Below are 19157 nucleotides of genomic sequence, written 5' to 3'. Positions count from 1 at the left end.
TTCAGTCTCACTCTGTCGCCCAGACTGGAGTGCAGTGGCCGCTCCTGGCCACCGCAGCCTCGACCTGCTGGGCTCTGGCGATCCTTCCGCCTCAGCCTTCCAAGTAGCCGGAATTACAGGCATGCGCTACCACACCCGGCTGACTTTTTGATTTATTGTAGAGATGAGGTCTCGCAGCCCAGGCAGGTCTCAAACCCGCGGGCTCAGGCAATCCACTCACCTCAGCCTCCCAAAGGCGTGGGATTACAGGCTGAGCCACCGAGCCCAGCTAAATGTATATTTTTAACAGATTTTTGCCAGGCGCCGTATAGCTCCAGCTACTCGGAAGGATCACCTGAGCCCAACAGGTTGAGGCTGCAGTGGCTGTGAACATGCCACTGTACTCCAGCCTGGGCGACAGACTGAGACTCCAACTCAAAAACAAACAGATTTTTTAATGTTTTATACATTACCGAGGCTCTGTCTCTTAAGTAGTTTTGTTATTTTTAATATCATGGATGTTGCTTTTTCTTTACTTTTTTTTTAAAGCAGGATTTATTGAGAGGATAGTGGGAGGGGACCTGAAGGGGTTGCCTGGATGTCGCTTTTTCTATGTAACATGTGTGTACCTTAGATTATGGAAAGAAATGTCTCTTTACAGTGGTTGCAGTGGTTTTGATTATTTGTTTCTGTTTGGCACACTAGGCTGCAACCCATTTTATATACATTTTAAGTTTGTGTATTCACACAACATGTATGAAATAAAAATTTGAATAGTACCTGCACAGAAGAACATGGGTTTGGTTTCTGTTTTTCATGGAGAATACAAAAGCCCAGGAAGTAGATTTCTTGCTACTTTTCATTTTGTTGTGGCCACCTACCCGCTCAAAAAAAAGGCCCAGGAAGTAGGTTTATTTAACATTTAGATTATTCTGCTTAAGCACAATCTCCTGTGTTGTCACAACTAGACACTCATGTTTCTGCAAAGGTATAGTCATATTAACTTGTGTTTCTCATATTGGTCAGAAATTATGGTAATATTTTAACTCATTTAATATAAAAGAAAAATATTAATAACTGCAGTTTTGTTCCTAGACAGGTCTTTACATAAAGTTTTATATGAGGCGCATATAGAAGATGAATTATTAAGTAGTTTCTATAAAGTAGTAGGGAAAAGTCATTAGGAATAGGGCAAAGGATATAAACAGATTGTTAATAGAAAAGGATGTGCAGATGTTTAGCTTCATTTATAATAAATTGCTGATAAAACTATAGTAAGATTTTTTCACCTATTAGATTGGGAAAGTTTTTTTTTTTTTTTTTTTTAAATAATACATTGAGACTGGGCTCGGTGGCTCAGCCTGTAATCCCAGTGCTTTGAGAGGCCAAGGTGAATGGATTGCCTGAGCCCACGGGTCCGAGACCCGCCCAGGCAACTTGACGAGACCTCATCTCTACAATAAATCAAAAACTAGCCGGGCATGGTAGTACGCACCTGTAGCTCCAGCTTCTTGGAAGGCTGAAGTGGAAGAATCGCCTGAGCCTAGCAGGTCGAGGTCGCAGTGGTCGGGAGCGTGCCATTGCACTCTAGTCTGGGCAATGGAGTAAGACTCCAACTCAAATAATACTAATAATAATAATAATACACTGGGTTTAGAAAGAAGTTGAAATAGAAATACACATTGCTAGTGGGAGTACTGTATTATAAAATTACCTCTGGGGGAACAGTTTAACAATTTATGCTAAGGATCAAGTGTATATTTGTTGCATTTTTGGAAACAGAAAGATTGGACTTAAATGTTCATCAGTGTAGACTAAATAATTGACATACCCATACAGTGGAACATTGTACAGTGTTATACATAGAATGAGGCAGCTATAAATATATGGATATGGAATGGTCTCTGGGGGATTATATGAACAAACCAAGGTGTAGAACAATATGTGTGTATAGTATGTTAACATGAGGGAAAGGGAAACACACATGGATTTTAAATGTTTTGAATCTCTGGAAGAATGTGCAAGAAACTAATGATGGTTGCTTTGAGGGAGGGGCAGAACTGGATGTCTAAAGACTTAGGAAAAGGAGAGGAACTGTATGTTTTGCTTTTGAATTTTACATAAAGTGCATGTATTAGTTTAACAGGAACCAGAGTCTCATTTTGTATAAAAAGAAGATACAGATAAGAGAGGAAGAATCTTGTGTTAGATTTGATTTGGACATATCAGTATGAGGTCAGGATTTTAAAAAAATTTCATTGAAGCAACTTAGAAACAGGGAACAGAATGGGAAACTGATTTTTCCCTAGAAAATTTTGAATGATAGTTAATGATTGTACATTATGACTTTGATAAAAATAAAGAGTTAAAACAAATGAAGAAAACCACTGTACCATTTCAAAGTAGGGCTTTGTGTGAAATTCCGTTTTGGTTACATTCATTTCAGCATGTGGCCACGGGTGATGCTCATTTGACAAATACTGAGTCCTGTTGTGTGATTGGTACTGTGCTAAATTTTGTGAATGAAAAGTGCTGAGAAAACATATCTAGAAGGTCATCTGTTTAACAGATTGTCCTTCTGATTTAGTAACCTGAGAATTAGTATAGATCCTTAAAACTGGAGAATATTTTAATCACAGTTGTTGGCCCATGGAGTCTTGGTTTCAGGAGCCCTGCAAACACCAAAATCCTTACATACTCAAGTTCCTTGGTTCAGCCCTGTGGCAGGTACCAAAAGTCAGCCCTTCATGTATGTGGGTTTTGTATGTCACTAATACTGTATTTTCCATCTGTTTGGTTATGGATTCAGAACCTACCGACATAGAGAGCTGATTGTATTTATTGAAAAAAAAAAAAAGGCCGGGCTCGGTGGCTCAGCCTGTAATCCCAGCACTTTGGGAAGCTAGGCGAGTGGATTGCCTGAGCCTGCGGGTTTGAGACCCGCCTGGGCAACTTGGTGAGACCTCGTCTCTACAATAAATCAAAAACTAGCCGGGCGTGGTAGCGCGCACCTGTAGTTCCAGCTACTTGGAAGGCTGAGGCGGAAGGATCGCCGGAGCCCAGCAGGTTGAGGCTGCGGTAACTGGGAGCGGCCACTGCACTCTAGCCTCGGTGACAGAGTGAGACTCCAACTCAAAAAAAAAAAAAAAAAAATCACCGGAAAACTGGACTCATGCAACTCAAACCCGTTGTTTAAAGGTCAAGTGTATTTTGTAGAATAGGAGATTAAATTGAGGAACTTGATCTAGAACCAAATTACTGGCCCAGTGCTCATTCCACTGAGTTAATCAAATGTAATAATTCATAGTGAATACTGTGAATTTTGGTGCCTTTTGTTCTCTTTGTGATTGGAGAGTTTTTCTTTTATAAAGATTACCCCACCTCCAGTGACTTTCTGTATCTTTATGCAGCTGTAACTTTCATATGCTGGTCTCTTTGCTTTGGAATGCTTTCTTCCCTTACACTTTCTATTTTGAGCTTTCATAACACTTTTGTATGTATCTGTGACCCACTCTTTCTGCCCAGGTGGGGAGGGCAGCACTGACATTGAGTGGACAGGGGTCAGTGGTGCTTCTCATCCTTTAATGCATAGGAATACAGGCCTGTGTAAAGAATTATCCATCTGCTCCTTCTTTTAGGTAAAAAATTTAGTTATCTGAGACCAGAGCCTAATTTGGTTTTACTTTTAAACACAAAGTTTTATCTTATGGTTTTAATAATATGCAAAATTAACTAGTAATGTAACTACTATGTGAAAAATCAATAGAAAATTGTACTTTGTTTTGCTTGTAACTTGACTGGTCAGGCCATTCATGATATTTGAACAGACTATAAGTCTGTATTTGAAGGTTGCTTATGATTGGTTATCCTTAAAGGCAAAATATACTAGAGAGATGCAAAGTGAGCACATGCTGATGGAAAAATGGCATTGATAGACTTGCTCAATGCCGTGTTGTCCCAAACCTTCCGTTGGTAAGGAAAAAAACACAGTATCTGCAAAGTGCAATAAAGCAAAGCAAAATAAGATAAGGCTGGCTCGTTTGCAGAGTTTTGGAATTTGTCATAGGATTAAATGAAATGTTTTAACCTTGGGGATACAAGTAAATAAGGATCTGATTAGGTGTTGTAACATGAGTCTGGACTCTGACTGATGTCTTCTGCCGTATGGTGTCAGCTAAATCACAGCTCATAGGATCAGCCACACTGGTTATAAGGTTTACTTCTCTCTGAAGTTTTTTGATTTATTCTGTAGTTCATTTTTTTTTTAAGAACTTAAATGGGCACCAGAATGGGGTAGAGATTTATCATTCTTGGATTCTAAGTCTAACAGTTCTAAATCAGTAACGTATTTAAATACTGCAAGGAGCCGGGCTTGGTGGCTCAGCCTGTAATCCCAGCACTTTGGGAGGCTGAGGTTAGTGGATTGCCTGAGCCTGCGGGTTCGAGACCCGCCTGGGCAACTTGGCGAGACCTCATCTCTACAATAAATAAAAAAAAATTAGCCGAGTGTGGTAGTGTGCGCCTGTAGTTCCAGCTACTTGGAGGGCTGAGGTGGAAGGATCGCCGGAGCCCAGCAGGTCGAGGCTGCGGTGGCCGGGAGCGGCCACTGCACTCCAGTCTGGGCAACAGAGTGAGACTCCAACTCAAAAAAAATACTGCAAGGACACTTAACTGTTTAATGCATTCATGTTATTAATGGTAGAAATTTTTACATAGATATATTGATGTTATATGATCAACTTGGATCAAGTCTTAAGTGACTCACTGCCTCCTTGATTAAGGCAACAAATCCTTTATGTGTTTTAACCCTAGTGGGTATAGTCATAGAGTGGTAGTTTCTGAGGCTAGAATGCCTTTAGATCATTATACTCTAATTACACAATTACAGAAACAGGTACTTGGGAAGCTGTGATTTCCCACAAAATTATGGAGTATCAGTATAAATTTTATGGAGTTTCAGTATAAAAATTTCACAAATGGTCACCTAACTTCTAAAGCTCATGTTCTGAAATAACATATTCTGTTCCTTTTTATTTGACTTACTAATTAAATCTCTAACTTAGATATGGCCTTATCTCTCTTAGATATGCTGTATTTTAGGGTATGTTTATGTGCTGATTAAACTGATAATATATAGGTAGTGACCCATATATATTTCCTAAAGTTAGAGATTAAACTTGTTAATAGTATTTATTAATAAACTTCAGCAAACAGGAAATTAAATTCTTAGAACTTTTCTTTGTATTTTGTTAATTTTGATTGTATTTTATGACTGTTCGTCTGTTACCTACTCTTTTTAAAATAAATCAATTTTGTGTATAAAGAATAAACTATAAGACCGGGCGTAGTGGCACAAACCTGTAATCCCAGCACTTTAGGAGGTCAAGGTGAGAGGATTGCCTGAGCCCATGGATTTGAGAACAGCCTGGGCAACTTGGTGGAGCTCATCTCTACAATAAATCCAAAAATTAGCCAGGCGTGGTAGCGCACACCTGTAGTTCTGACTACTTGGAAGGCTGAGGCAGAAGGATTGCTGGAGCCCAGAGGCTGAGACAGGAGGACTGCTGGAGCTCAGAGTGTTGACAGGTGGCTGTGAGTGTGCAACTGCACTCTAGCCTGGGTGACTAAGTAAAACTCCAAGTCAAAAAAAAAAAAGAATAAACTATAAAATAAAATACAAGAATAGCTTATTTTGTCTGTAAAACAGAAATCACTTATAAATGAACATATTATTAAAAAGGTACTAGTTTGCTTAGTTATTTTGGAAAAGCTGTTGAGTTGATAATAGGATTGTTATATGCTAAAATAGTTAACTTTTAAAAATAGTTATAGGTTTTGCTATTCTTTATAACCTTTTTTCTAAGACATGGGAATGGGAGGTAGGAGGAATAGTTAGTTACTATCCTAAATTTGCATTAATATTTTTGACAGTTGCATTTCTTACATAGTTCTTTGTGGTATAGTCTTTATTATTCCCATCGTATTTTCCTGAGATTAAACTTATTGTGAGATCCTTTAGCATCTCCAAAAGTAACCTCTATAATAGCTTATATTCTTGTTTCTTTGGACTAGGGTGTCCTAAACTATTTATCATTGTAGGTAGGACACTAACGTCTCTGTAGTTGTCAAGTTCTCAAAAAGGAACACACTTCCATTTGCATTTTATCCCTCAGTCAAGTAACACTCAGCGCTGGCAGGAGCCCCAGGCTTAGCACTCCAAACCTCTCAAAACCATAAAATTTGCTGGTTGAAGACTTTATAAGGGGGAAACTCTTGCTTACTTGATAAGAATAATACACAGAAGTTCATAACTATAAAAATGTTAAAACTAATTCCCTTACTTCCTCCTGACTTACCAGTACCTACCTGTATTTGGAAAGATTTTCAGGGAGCTTCATATCAGTTTGCATTTTCCTTTTTCTATCTCTGATGTGCTGTGTTTTTAATAATTTTTATTTATGTATTTTTAAATTTTTTATTAATTTGTATTTTTTATTTTTTGTAGAGATTAGTTCTCACTGTGTTGCCAAGGCTGGACTTGAATTCCTGGGCTCAACTGATTTTCCTACCTCATCCTCCCAAAGTGCTGGGATTGCAGGCATGAGCTGCCATACCCAGCCAATAATTTTTAAATTCTCACAAATTGTACAAGTAGGCTAATATCTTAAGTATTTATAGCCTGTATTCTATCTGTTATTAATATCTGATATTGATAATACTAGAAACAGCCATGATCCTTCTGTTAAGACATGAAGCATAATCCATTATATCTTTTAATTGGGCTAAAATATTCATCTTTACTACTGATTGTATATGAAAAGACAGAGTTATTCTGTACCTGTTGTTTCCTTCACAGAGAGCTAGTGGCATCTGACAAAGAATCATGATACCTGGCTGAAGCTCCAGGATGGAAGTAATGCCCAAGTCACTTTATAAAAGCCCAACACTGTAAATCGTACGTAATGGCTATATGCAAACTAGTAGTCAAAGTTAATAATTTTAGAAAAGTTATAGGTAGCTTATAAGTGACGGTGTTGTAACTAATGCAGTAGCTGTTGAGCAGTTTTCTGATTTTTGCAAAGCAAGTGTGCTCATAAGTGTGATACAAGTCTTGTCTACAAGTTCTTGTGAGCATCCCCACACTTGGCACGAGTGACTTGGGGGCACTAGTGCTAGAATTGGAATTTCTCTTTTCTCTACTCCTTACCCCAAGCCCTCATTCTAGTCAGACCACATTCAGTTACAGAGTACTAAGTCTTAAAAGTACTGAGTAGCTTTTTTGTGACTGTAAAAAACATCTTCGCTGGAGCTGGCACCCTTTTGGAGATCCTCTGGGATTTCACTGTAACTGACTCACTTGGGGGAACAAGAAAAGTGAGAAGCACTTGGTTTCATGTTAGAGCTCCTGGGTATGAGAACAGGCAGAGGGCGGTGTTTTCCTCAGTGTAGATACTGTGTTTGCCTTCTTTGATGCTACTCAGAATCCACTTGTTTAAAGACAGCCATGACTGAATCAGCTGGAGAGCTAGGACTTTCTTGTGGCTCTCTCACTATTGCCATCTCCCATTTTAGCTCATGAGAATAGTTTTTAAATTGAAAGTCAACCTTGCTATATGGATGTGTAGGTAGTAGAGGACAAAGTTAAAATAGTGTAATTTTTTAAGATTCTGGGGAAGAATTTTCAGGTTTGTTTCATTAAATAACTATTAAAATCATATTGGTGATGTTGAACAGAAGAAATTATTAAATCTGATCAATGATTTTTCTAATTAAGAGTGTAGTCGAGCTGGGCTCGGTGGCTTAGCCTGTAATCCTGAGCTTTGGGAGGCTGAGGTGAGTGGATTGCCTGAGCCCGCGGGTTCGAGACCCACCTGGGCAACTTGGCGAGACCTCATCTCTACAATGAATAAAAAAATCAGCCAGGCATGGTAGCGCGTGCCTGTAATTCCAGCTACTCGGAAGGCTGAGGCGGAAGGATCGCCGGAGCCCTGCAGGTTGAGGCCACTGCACTCCAGTCTGGGCGACAGAGTGAGACTCCAACTCAAAAAAAAAAAAAAAAAAGAGTGTGGTGGTAGCCAGGTGCTGTGGCTAACGCCTGTAACCCCAACACTTTGAGGGCCAGAAGTAGAGGATTGCCTGAGCCCACAGGTTTGAGAATAACATGGGCAACATGGTGAGACCTCATCTCTACAATAAATAAAAAAATTAGCTGGGCATGGTGACATGAGCCTTTGGTTCCGGCTACTTGGAAGGCTGAGACAAAAGGATCGCCTGAGCCCAGCAGATTGAGGCTGGGTGCACTCCAGCTTGGGTGACAGAGTGAGACTCTGACTCAAAAAAAAAAAAAAAAAAATATGGCAGTGCTGGAGCAGCACTTGTTTTTCCAGTTGCCTTTAGTTCGAGTATGGCCTTAATGACACTACTGATTTGGCAACTCTCCAATTTAAGCCACAATTTTGATACTTGCCAGTTTTATAATGTATAAATTTCTGGGACTTGTGTAATTTTATATTAATTTTTGTGGGTGTTTTAAAAAAACTTTCCCTGGCCTTAGGCCTTTTAAAATATATTCTAAAAAAATACAAACATTAAACAAATTTTAATTTGGGGATTTAAATGTTTTTCTAATTTATTTTCTTTAAAATAACTTTAAAGTGCAGTAATTGTGACTTTTGAAGCCATCTTCGGTTATTTTCCAAGCTACCTAATTTTGTATCATAGTTTGTGTTTTTATATAATGTTAACTGGTACTATCTGTGACTGTTTTTCCAAAATGTAAAGATGATCTTCTCTGAAGCTATCTGTCATAGTTGTCTTCTGTGACTTTTTATATTCCCAGGTATATTTTTGTACCTCTAGAAGTGAAAATTTCTTTAAAATATCAGGGATAAAAGACATGCTTAAATATTCACCCAGTTTTTAAAAATAAGTAGATTTAGAAGGCATAAAACTGCCCTGTCATTGCTGTGTAAGTTAATAAACTTACTCTCATTTTCTGTATGTACCTTGTTTTCGAATGGGTACTTGGCTGCTGAGTAACACTACTCTAGGCCAGGAGTCATTTATTCTGTGGTTATACTGTTCTCCCTCATACTTGATGTCTTACACATTTTGTTTCCCTTCCCTAAAATAATTTCACATCCCTGTTTTCTGCCTGGTGTATTTCTACTTTTCCTCCTTGACACCACAGATATTCCTTCCCCTGGAAGCCTAACCGGAGGACATTCCCAGCAGAGCCAGAGCCTCCCTCTGTGCTTCAGTAGCACCTTACTCACATATCTCTTAATGTTTGGTGTACTGTTGATGGTGTACTTACAGATTGTGAGCTTCTTGAGAGCAGGGACTTAAGTCTTTTCTATATCCATCATAGACAAATAACCTGGTGATTCGCAGGTGTCAGTATATGTTGAATGAATGAATGAGTGAACAGACAAGGCTTTTCAAATTACAGTGTTTGGTATAATCTCGCCTTACCTTTTTTTTTTTCCCCCTTCTGGAACCCATTGGCATCAGTGTGCCAGTTAGCCTTACCTTTAGAAATTATGGGCTACAGCATTTAAAGCCTGCCAGAGTAACTAGTGGCAACAACCTGACTTCTTCAAGTTCAGGCTGATATGATATAGTATTACTGTAGTAGGTAATGATTGAAATGCATGATAGAATTTGATGGTAAGTTCTTGTCTGTAATTAAATAGCTTTAATTAGTCCCTAATGTTTTCTCTTATTTCTTTCAGGAATTGTTGGATAAGTATTTAATAGCCAATGCAACTAATCCAGAGAGTAAGGTCTTCTATCTGAAAATGAAGGGAGATTACTTCCGGTACCTTGCTGAAGTTGCATGTGGAGATGACCGAAAACGTAAGTATATTTGTTATATGGGTAATGCTAAATATTGTTGAAAATGGAGATAAATAAGACCCTGTGACAACACAGGTGGTCTTCAGGCTCTTTGCAACTTAAAAATAATTAAGGAATCTGTATCAAGGAAATGAATATTATCTTATGCTCTCAAAAATGAAAATACAATCATGAATTAACATTATATGCCCTTTAAAAAACAAACATGTATGTGAACTCTAATTATAATCAGATATATTATTAAAAACAGGCTTTGGCTGTGTATGGTGATTCATGCCTATAATTTCAGCACTTTGGGAGGCCGAGGTGGGAGATTGCTTGAGCCCAGGAGTTCAAGACCAGTCTAGGCAACATAGTAAGACCTCATGTCTACAAAAAAATATATATATATATATTAGCCAGGTATTGTGGTACACATCTGTAGTCCCAGCTGCTTGGGAGGCTGAGGTGGGAGGATTGCTTGAGTCCAGGAGTTTGAGTTTGCAGTGAACACAGAGTGAGACCCTGACTCAATAAATTAGTCAATTAAAAATGACTTAATCTTTTATGCTTTAGAATTTTGGTTCACCGTGTTCTTAGCTTTAGAGTTTTTAGCATACCCTTCATGAGTGATTCTGTATTTCACATGGCCTCTGGTGTGACTAGGCCTTAAAACTTAACATAAATGGAAATTACATATAGAACATAGAGACAGGCTGTTCTATTTTTTGTTTGTCATATTAATTTATTACTACCTATTTTATTTTGTTTGTTTTTCATTTGTTGCCCAGGCTGGAGTACAGTGGCATGCTCACAGCCACCACAACCTCGACCTGCTGGGCTCAGATGATCCTTCTGCCTCAGCCTTTCAAGTAGCTAGAATTACAGGCACGTGCTACCACACTTGGCCAATTTTTGGATTTATTGTAGAGGTGAGACCTCGCCAAGTTGCCCAGGCTGTTCTCAAACTGTGGCCTTAGGCAATCCTCTTACCTTGGCCTGCCAAAGTGCTGGGATTATAGGTGTGAGCCACTGCTCCCGGCCTATTACTACCTAGTTTGAAGTGTCAAAACATTGACTGCTAAGTATAGGGTAATCAAATTTCTGAATAGAAAGGTGAGATGAGTATGTTATTGCTGGTATGTAATTTGTTTCTACTTCACAGTAAGTTGGAATTATTTACATGGTTTGGTTTTACTCTAGAAGACTGAATACACAGGAATTGTTGATTAATAAAGAAGTAACTATAAAAGTAGATTTGAGTACTAGATACCTATATCTTTCTTAGTCTGTTACAGGAAGTGCAGATATGGGAAGAAGTCATCCACTTGCCTAACTTGATTGTAGAAAAGGGAAAATAAATTTATTTGCAGTGAACTCAGTCTCCTGGTATTGGTAGCTGAGTATAATAGAGACCCTATTAAATTTTGTATGTGTGCTCGCTGCCAAATGTATTGAGTTCTGGTTAGACATATCACTTAATTCCTTCTCTTTTTTCTAAAAAGTTTATTGTTTGGTTCTTAATTTTGCCCCATCCAAAAAAGGTATACCCCCACTAATAGTTATTATCACTTTCTTATTTACTACTGAAAATGTGACAGTTTTACCATCCTAAATATCAGTGTAATTGAAGATATAAAGAGAAGTTATACCTTGAGAGACTGTTGTCCCTTATAACAAAATCTGAATAATAAATTTATTATTCTGTTACTGATATATAATTTCTTTTGCCATGAAGATAAGCAGAACTGGATTTGGAAATATTGGTACTGGACTGAATATGTCTAAATGTCAGCAAGTCAAAGGGAAGTCTTTGGGAGATTGGAATACAGCTCTGGCTTTAATCTGACTTAACCCTGTTGGACTCATTGGCACTTTGAGGTTCCACACATAGTCCCATATACATTTCTGATAGTCTGGGATTTGTGGATAGGCTACCTTTACAGCCTAAGAGCTGAGACACTGTTTCTGCTGTTTAGTGCTTCCTAATGTGCCAGGCTGCAAGAGCTTCCTATTACATGAGGACTAGTCAGAATTAGATCAAGAATATGCCATTTCAGAGAAAGGAAAAAGCACACATTCAGGTCATAAAGGGATAGCTTAATTCTCTTATGTCAGTATTTCTAAAGTTGTGGTACGTCAGTGGCCTTATATAGAAAACTGCCCTTTTCAAAACAAATATAATCAAATTAGTGTTTGTAATACTTGGTATATATTTTTTGGAGGGAGAGTAACATTTTTATTAGGCCAGTAATCAAACACTGGTCAGAGTAGATTTTGTTCTATATATTGACATGTTGCCTTGCATCTTGATACTAAGGATCAGTATTGTTTTTACAAATAATAAGTCTGAAAAAAAGATTTTGGTGGTGGTGATCTTAAAATGTTTCATTTTTGTAAAGTGTTTCATTATTTAGGGATGGGGTGTTTCAGTCACTTTATTTTTTAATTTTTTTTACTTTTTTGAGTTGGAGTCTCACTCTGTCGCCCAGACTGGAGTGCAGTGGCCGCTTCCGGCCACCGCAGCCTCGCCTGCTGGGCTCCGGCGATCTTTCCGTCTCAGTCTTCCAAGTAGCCAGAATTACAGGCATGCACTACCATGCCTGGCTGATTTTTTGATTTTTTGTAGAGATGTGGTCTCGCTGCCCAGGCGGGTCTCGAACCCGCGGGCTCAGGCAATCCACTCACATCAGCCTCCCAAAGGCGCGGGATTACAGGCTGAGCCACCGAGCCCGGCTCACATTATTTTTAACTGCTACATTTAATTGCTACATTTCCAAGCAATAGACATGATCGGATGTGTTTAGGGTGGTAAAGATGTGAAAGAAGAAAGTAGTTTTAGGCTGGGCTCGGTGGCTCAACCTGTAATCCCCAGCACATTGGGAGACTGAGGCAAGTGGATTGCCTGAGCCTACTGGTTTGAGACCAGCCCAGGCACCTTGGCTAGACCTTGTCTCTACAATAAATCAAAAATTAGCTGGCGTGGTAGCACGCGCCTGTAGTTATGGCTACTTGGAAGGCTGAGGCGGAAGGATTGCCGGAGCCCAACAGGTCGACGCTGGGGTGGCCGTGAGCATGCCACTGCACTCCAGCCTGAATGACAGAGTGAGACTCCAACTCAAAAAAAAAAAAAAAAGAAAAAATTGAAGCTGATTACAAGTAAACAGCATTATAAACCAGTTCTTAAAATTCTCAGTACAAGAATGTTTTTGACTTGCTACTATGATTTTAAAGAAAGCTACAGAGAAAAATCTTGGCGCTGGGCACAGTGACTCACATCTGTAATCCCAGCACTTCAGGGGAGAATCACTTGAGGCCAGGAGTTTGAGACCAGCCTAACATAGCGAGACTTCTACAAAAAGTCAAAAAAATTAGGCGGGTTTGGTGGTGTGTGCCTGTAGTCCCATTTACTTAGGAGACTGAGGCAGAAGTATCACCTGAGGTGAGGTCAGGGCTATAGCGAGCAGTGATCGTACCACTGTACTCTATCCTGGGTGACAAAGTGAAACTCTGATTCAGAAAAAAGAGAAAAAGAAATCTTGGTTCTACCAGGATCTAGCATCATATGTGAACATTAATGTGCTGTATATTGGATGAATATTTTCAGTTGCATGCTTTTTTTTTTCTTCACAGAAACGATAGATAATTCCCAAGGAGCTTACCAAGAGGCATTTGATATAAGCAAGAAAGAGATGCAACCCACACATCCAATCCGCCTTGGGCTGGCTCTTAACTTTTCTGTATTTTACTATGAGATCCTTAATAACCCAGAGCTTGCCTGCACACTGGCTAAAACGGTAAGATGTGTGTCCAGGAAATACTCTCTTTAGCTAAGATTATTTGAGATACAGGTATGTAAATTTCTAGGTATTTTACTTGGATATCCAGGGATGATTTCTACTATATATGTTTTGAAATCTCCTCTTTTTCTTACCATAATAATCACTCTACCCCTTATAACACGTTACTCTCCCCAGCTGTAACTATAAATAATACCTAAGGAGCATATTGACTGGGCGTTGACTCACATCTGTAATCCTAGTACTTTGGGAGGCCAAGGTGAGAGAATTGCTTGAGCCCAGGAGTTCAAGACCAGCCTAGATAACACAGACCTTATCTCTACAAAATAAAAAAATTAGGCAGGCAAGACTGTACATGACTATAGTCCTAGCTACTTGGGAGGCTAAGGTGTACGTAACGATTACCTGACCCCAGGAGTTTGAGGCTGTGGTAAGCCATGATCGTGCTACTGTACTCCAGTTTGGGTGACAAAGTGAGACTCCAAAAGAACATATAAGTATAAATTACTTTAAGAAGGAAATAGAAAAGATTGGAAAGTAAAACCTGCCAGGTTTGGGGATTTAGAATAGTGGTATTTGCTGCATTCCTCAAAGTGTTTCAAAATATGAGAGCAAGAAGAGCTTCTGACTGGTCGTGGTGGCTCAAGCCTGTAATCCCAGCACTTTGAGAAGCCGAGGTGAGACGATTGCTTGAGCCCAGGGGTTCGACACCAGTCTGGGCAACTTGGTGAGACCTTGTCTCTACAATAAATCAAGAAAAATTAGCTGGCTGTGGTTGTTCACACCTGTGGTTCCAACTACTTGGAAGACTGGGGCAGAAGCATTGCCTGAACCCTACAGGTAGAGGCTGCAGTGACCATGAGCGTGCCACTGCACTCCAGTCTGGGCCACAGAGTGAGACTCCAACTCAAAAAAAAAGAGAGTTTCTACAAATACTAGTTCTTATTGGTTAAGAAGTACAGTAAGCATTGCTACTATGCAGTTTGTCGTGTGAAAGAACCAAGAAGTGCTTGTTTACTTAAGTATGTATAGCTTTATAAGATTCAGTCATACAAGTTATTAAACTGAGAATCTGAGGGAATGGTTCCATGAGTTTGTTGTTAATTGATAGTAGAACATAAGGTTGAGTGTTCACCTATTGTAAAAATGGTTTGTAATTGTAGATTAACCAGTTTCTGTCAATTTAAATTTTGTTTACCATGGATATTACTATTTATCAGGCTTTTGATGAGGCCATTGCAGAACTTGATACACTGAATGAAGACTCATACAAAGACAGCACCCTCATCATGCAGTTGCTTAGAGACAACCTAACAGTGAGTTTTTCATTTTTTAATTTGTTTTTCAGAAACACTATATTTTATTTAGGACTTTCTATCTTTTGGGGCAGATATAAAAGAGTTGAAAGTGTTAAGTATGTGTTAGTATTTTGTATAAGACAACCATTATTTTGTGGGCAGGTTTTCAAGTTGAAATACTTATTTTATCAAACCTTCCTGAGATGGTGCTATGGTTTTTAGAACTCTGAATATTAACATTACTGACTATTTCATTGGGATGAAGATTTTGATAAATTATGTTAGTATAGAGAATTTATGAATTTTCCGTATTTTCTTTCTTTGGACAAATCAGCTATAGCAGGTTAGGGGCAATATAGGTATCTAGGCTTTCCTAAAATCACATGAGGCATGTGGTTTAATAAAAGTTTACTTTGTAGGCCAGTCATGACTGTTCATGCCTGTAATCCCAGCACTTTGGGAGGTTGAGGCAGGTGGACTGCTTGAGCCCAGGAGTTCAAGACCAGCCTAGACAACATAGTGAGACCATGGCTCTACAAAAAATAAAAATAAAAAAATTAGCCAGATGTGATGGTGCATACCTGCAGTCCAAGGCTGCAGTGAGCCATGATTGTACCACTGCACTCCAACCTGTAGGACAGAGTGAGACCTTGATTCAAAAAAGAAAAGATACTTTGTAAATCATGCATGATGTTTATCAGCATTTGATAGGGAATAAATCTGTACCTGAATTATTCTACGTCTGCTTCTAAGCCAAAGTCTCTTTCTTTTCTCAGTCTCTTTTCTTTTTTCCTCCCTACTTCTTGGATAGGCAGTTGATAAAGGAAGTAATTGAGAAAAAGTACAGCCTGAACTTTACTCTTGCATTCTTTTATAATAAATAAATTTGTTAAGCACAATCTTAGACTTAATAGAATATAAGAGAGGAAAATACATCTTTTAATATAAACCCTTAGTTTCGTACTTTATCTTTTACTAAATAGGACCATGTCTATTCAACTTTGGTTGTTTTTTTTCTTTGAGTTGGAGTCTCATTCTGTTGCCCAGACTGGAGTCCAGTGGCCGCTCCTGGCCACCGCAACCTCAACCTGCTGGGTTCCGGCGATCCTTCCACCTCAGCCTTTCAAGTAGCTGGAACTACAGACGCGCACTATACATGCCCGGCTAATTTTTAATTTATTGTATAGATGAAGTCTTGCCAAGTTGCCCAGGCGGGTCTCGAACCCGCAGGCTCAGGCTCAACTTTGGTTTTGTGTCTTAATAACTTAAGGATTATGTAAGATTCTGGTTTTTCTAAAATTACCAGTAGTTTCTTAGTGGTGGTCTAATAAAAATGCATTTTTGGGCCAGGCGCAGTGGCTCAGTTTGTAATCCCAGCTCTTTGGGATTAGGCAAATCGTCTCAGGCAAGAGGATTGCCTGAGCCTGGGGCTTCAAGACCAGCCTGGGCAACTTGGTGAGACCTCATCTCTACAGTAAATCACAAAAACTAGCTGGGTGTGGTAGTGTGCATCTGTAGTTCCAGCTACTTGGAAGACTGAGGCAGAAGGATTGTCTTAGCGCAGCAGTCCGAGGCTGTGATGGTGTGAGCATGCCACTGCACTCCAGCCTGGGCAACAAGAGTGAGACTCCCAAATCAAAATTTAAAAAAAAAGGCATTTTTGAGCTGATAAATATTGACTGTTTTCCTTCTTCCCTTCATCTTCCCATCCTAAAATCAGCTCCCTGGAGATCAATTTCACTAGTTTTAGCATACTATCTAATTTTATGATTCCTCTTTATACATACATATGTACATGTGCTGCTTCTATCCCCACACTTCTCTTTAATTCTTGGTGCAACAAAGAGTACATCTGTCCCTTTTTCTATATGGTAGCCTTCACACACTTGGAAACTATTACCATAATTGTAGCTTTCGCCTCCTTATTAGTAAAATTACATTGTGGAAGTGCTTTCAAGAATAGCATTGAGGTCAAGTGCTGTGGCTCACACCTGTAATCCCAGCACTTTGGGAGGCCAGGTGAGAGGATTGCCTGAGCCCAGGAGTTTGAGACCAGCCTGGGCAATATAGTGAGACCTTGTCTCTACGATAAATTTAAAAATTAGCCAGGTGAAAAACTTAGCCAGGCTTGGTGTCATGTGCCTGTAGTTCCATCTGCCTGGGCTGAGGCAAAAGGATCACTTGAGCCCAGCAGGTTGAGGCTGCAGTGGCCGTGAGTGTGCCACTACACTCCAGCCTGGGCAGCAGAGTGACTCTGACTCATAAAAGGGAATGGGGCATTGGACTGCTGGGAATGGAGAGAGCATTACATTCTGAGGATGCCCCCTTGCTTGTCTGAAAGTAGGGTGCTTTTTAAATAAAAAGGAAGCCATAAAACCGAACTTTAGTACTGCGTGTATGTCATTTTATGAATGTGTAGTGAAAGGTCTGTAAGAATAACTTTGGGAGAAAGCGAGAGACCTAGTGTCAGTCAAGATTTTTATTGCATGAGGAATTTACTGCCCTCAGAATTTCATTTTGCTATAGCGGTAGGACGTGTCATATACCTGTCTAATCTAGAAATAATAACTTGATGTGGTTCTTGTTTTTCTAGCTATGGACATCAGACAGTGCAGGAGAAGAATGTGATGCAGCAGAAGGGGCCGAAAACTAAACGCATACAGGGTGTCATCCTTCCCGTCAGGAAACCTTTTTACACATCTCCATTCCTTATTCCACTTGGATTTCCTATAGCAAAGAACCCACTCATGTGTATGGAATCAACTGTTTATCGTCTTTTCACACTGCAGCTTTGGGAAAACTCCATTCCTTGATTTGTATTTGTCTTGGCCTTCCTGGTGTGCAGTTACTGCTGTAGAAAAGTATTAATAGCTTCGTTTCATATAAACATAAGTAACTTCCAAACACTTATGTAGAGGACTAAAAATGTATCTGGTATTTAAGTAATCTGAACCAGTTCTGCAAGTGACTGTGTTTTGTATTACTGTGAAGATATGAAACTGTAGTTAATTACAATTTAAAGAGTGTTCTACATAACTTCTTAATTTCTACATTCCCTCCCTTATTCTTCAGGGGTTTCCTTTCAGTAAGCAACTTTTCCATGCTCTTAATGTATTCCTTTTTAGTAGGAATCCAGAAGTATTAGATTGAATGGAAAAGCACTTGACATTTCTGGGCTGGGGGGTCACAAATTGAAATGCCTCTGATATCACATATTCTGGAGGTAGTGTATATCTGTGACAACAGGGAGTTTCCTTATTCACTCTTGATTTGCTGCTGTTTTAAGTTGACAACTTCCCTTCCCAAATAAAAATTCACTTACACCTCCTGCCTTTGTAGTTCTGGTATTCACTTTACTATGTACTAGAAGTAGCATGTCGCTGCCAGAATACAAGCGTTGCTTTTGGCAAATTAAAATGCATGTCATTTCTTCATACACTAGAAAGGGGAAATAAAGTACACAAGTCCAAGTCTAAAACTTTAGTACTTTTCCATGCAGATTTGTGCACATGTGAGAGGGTGTCCAATTTGTCTAGTGATTGTTATTTAGAAAGTTGGACCACTATTGTGTGTTGCTAATCATTGATTGTAGTCCCAAAAAAGCCTTGTGAAAATGTTATGCCCGATGTAACAGCAGAGTAACATACAATAAAATTACATTTTATAAACCATTTACTATGGCTTTGTAACAATTGCATACCCACATTTTAAGGGACAGGTGAATTTACTACTTTCTAAAGTTTATTGATACTTCCCTTTTATCTTATGTAAAATGTAGTAATACCTATATTTCTGCATTGTGATACACTTGTCTAGGGTTACCTGGAAATGTATAAAATTGGACTACATTTCTTAGAGTGTTTTACTATAGATCAGTCTCATGGGCCATCTCTTCCTCAGATGTAAATGATATCTGGTTATGTGTTACATGGAATAAAGTGGACATTTTAAAACTAGCAAAACTAATTATGTGATTGTGAATGCCTTGCCTGGTGTTAGAATTGTGCCTCAGTTGATATTCAAAAAGAAAGTAGGAGTTCAAGAGTACCTTACTTGTTTAGTTTTCGGATACAGATGCTCCTTAACTTATAGTAGGGTTACATAAGTTGAAAATACTGTTCAAGGTGGGGTGGGAAGGGCACAACATTAACAAGGGTACCTGATCTCAAACCAGGCAAAGTGGGGACCAAAAGGAGGCCCAAACTTTACCTGATGTCCACTTGTATACCTAATCCTGAACTGT

At 39.1% G+C, this 19157-nt stretch overlaps 1 protein-coding gene across 1 annotated transcript in view; it reads left to right on the top strand.

Moving 5' to 3' along the window:
* YWHAQ (tyrosine 3-monooxygenase/tryptophan 5-monooxygenase activation protein theta) overlaps positions 1-18876 on the top strand; it is a 41859-nt gene extending 22983 nt beyond the window's left edge. Inside the window, exons 2-5 of the mRNA XM_008071193.1 lie at positions 9714-9837; positions 13450-13613; positions 14837-14932; positions 17508-18876. Coding sequence (XP_008069384.1) covers positions 9714-9837; positions 13450-13613; positions 14837-14932; positions 17508-17567 — 444 coding nt within the window. The 3' untranslated portion in view covers positions 17568-18876. The remainder of the gene's footprint in view (positions 1-9713; positions 9838-13449; positions 13614-14836; positions 14933-17507) is intronic.
* Positions 18877-19157: the final 281 nt, after the last annotated feature.

This window comes from Carlito syrichta, unplaced genomic scaffold (assembly GCF_000164805.1).
Source record: "Carlito syrichta isolate Samal-C Ts95f unplaced genomic scaffold, Tarsius_syrichta-2.0.1 Scaffold314155, whole genome shotgun sequence".
In the NCBI taxonomy this organism is placed as follows: domain Eukaryota; kingdom Metazoa; phylum Chordata; class Mammalia; order Primates; family Tarsiidae; genus Carlito; species Carlito syrichta.
This window is presented reverse-complemented; position numbering and strand designations above follow the sequence as displayed.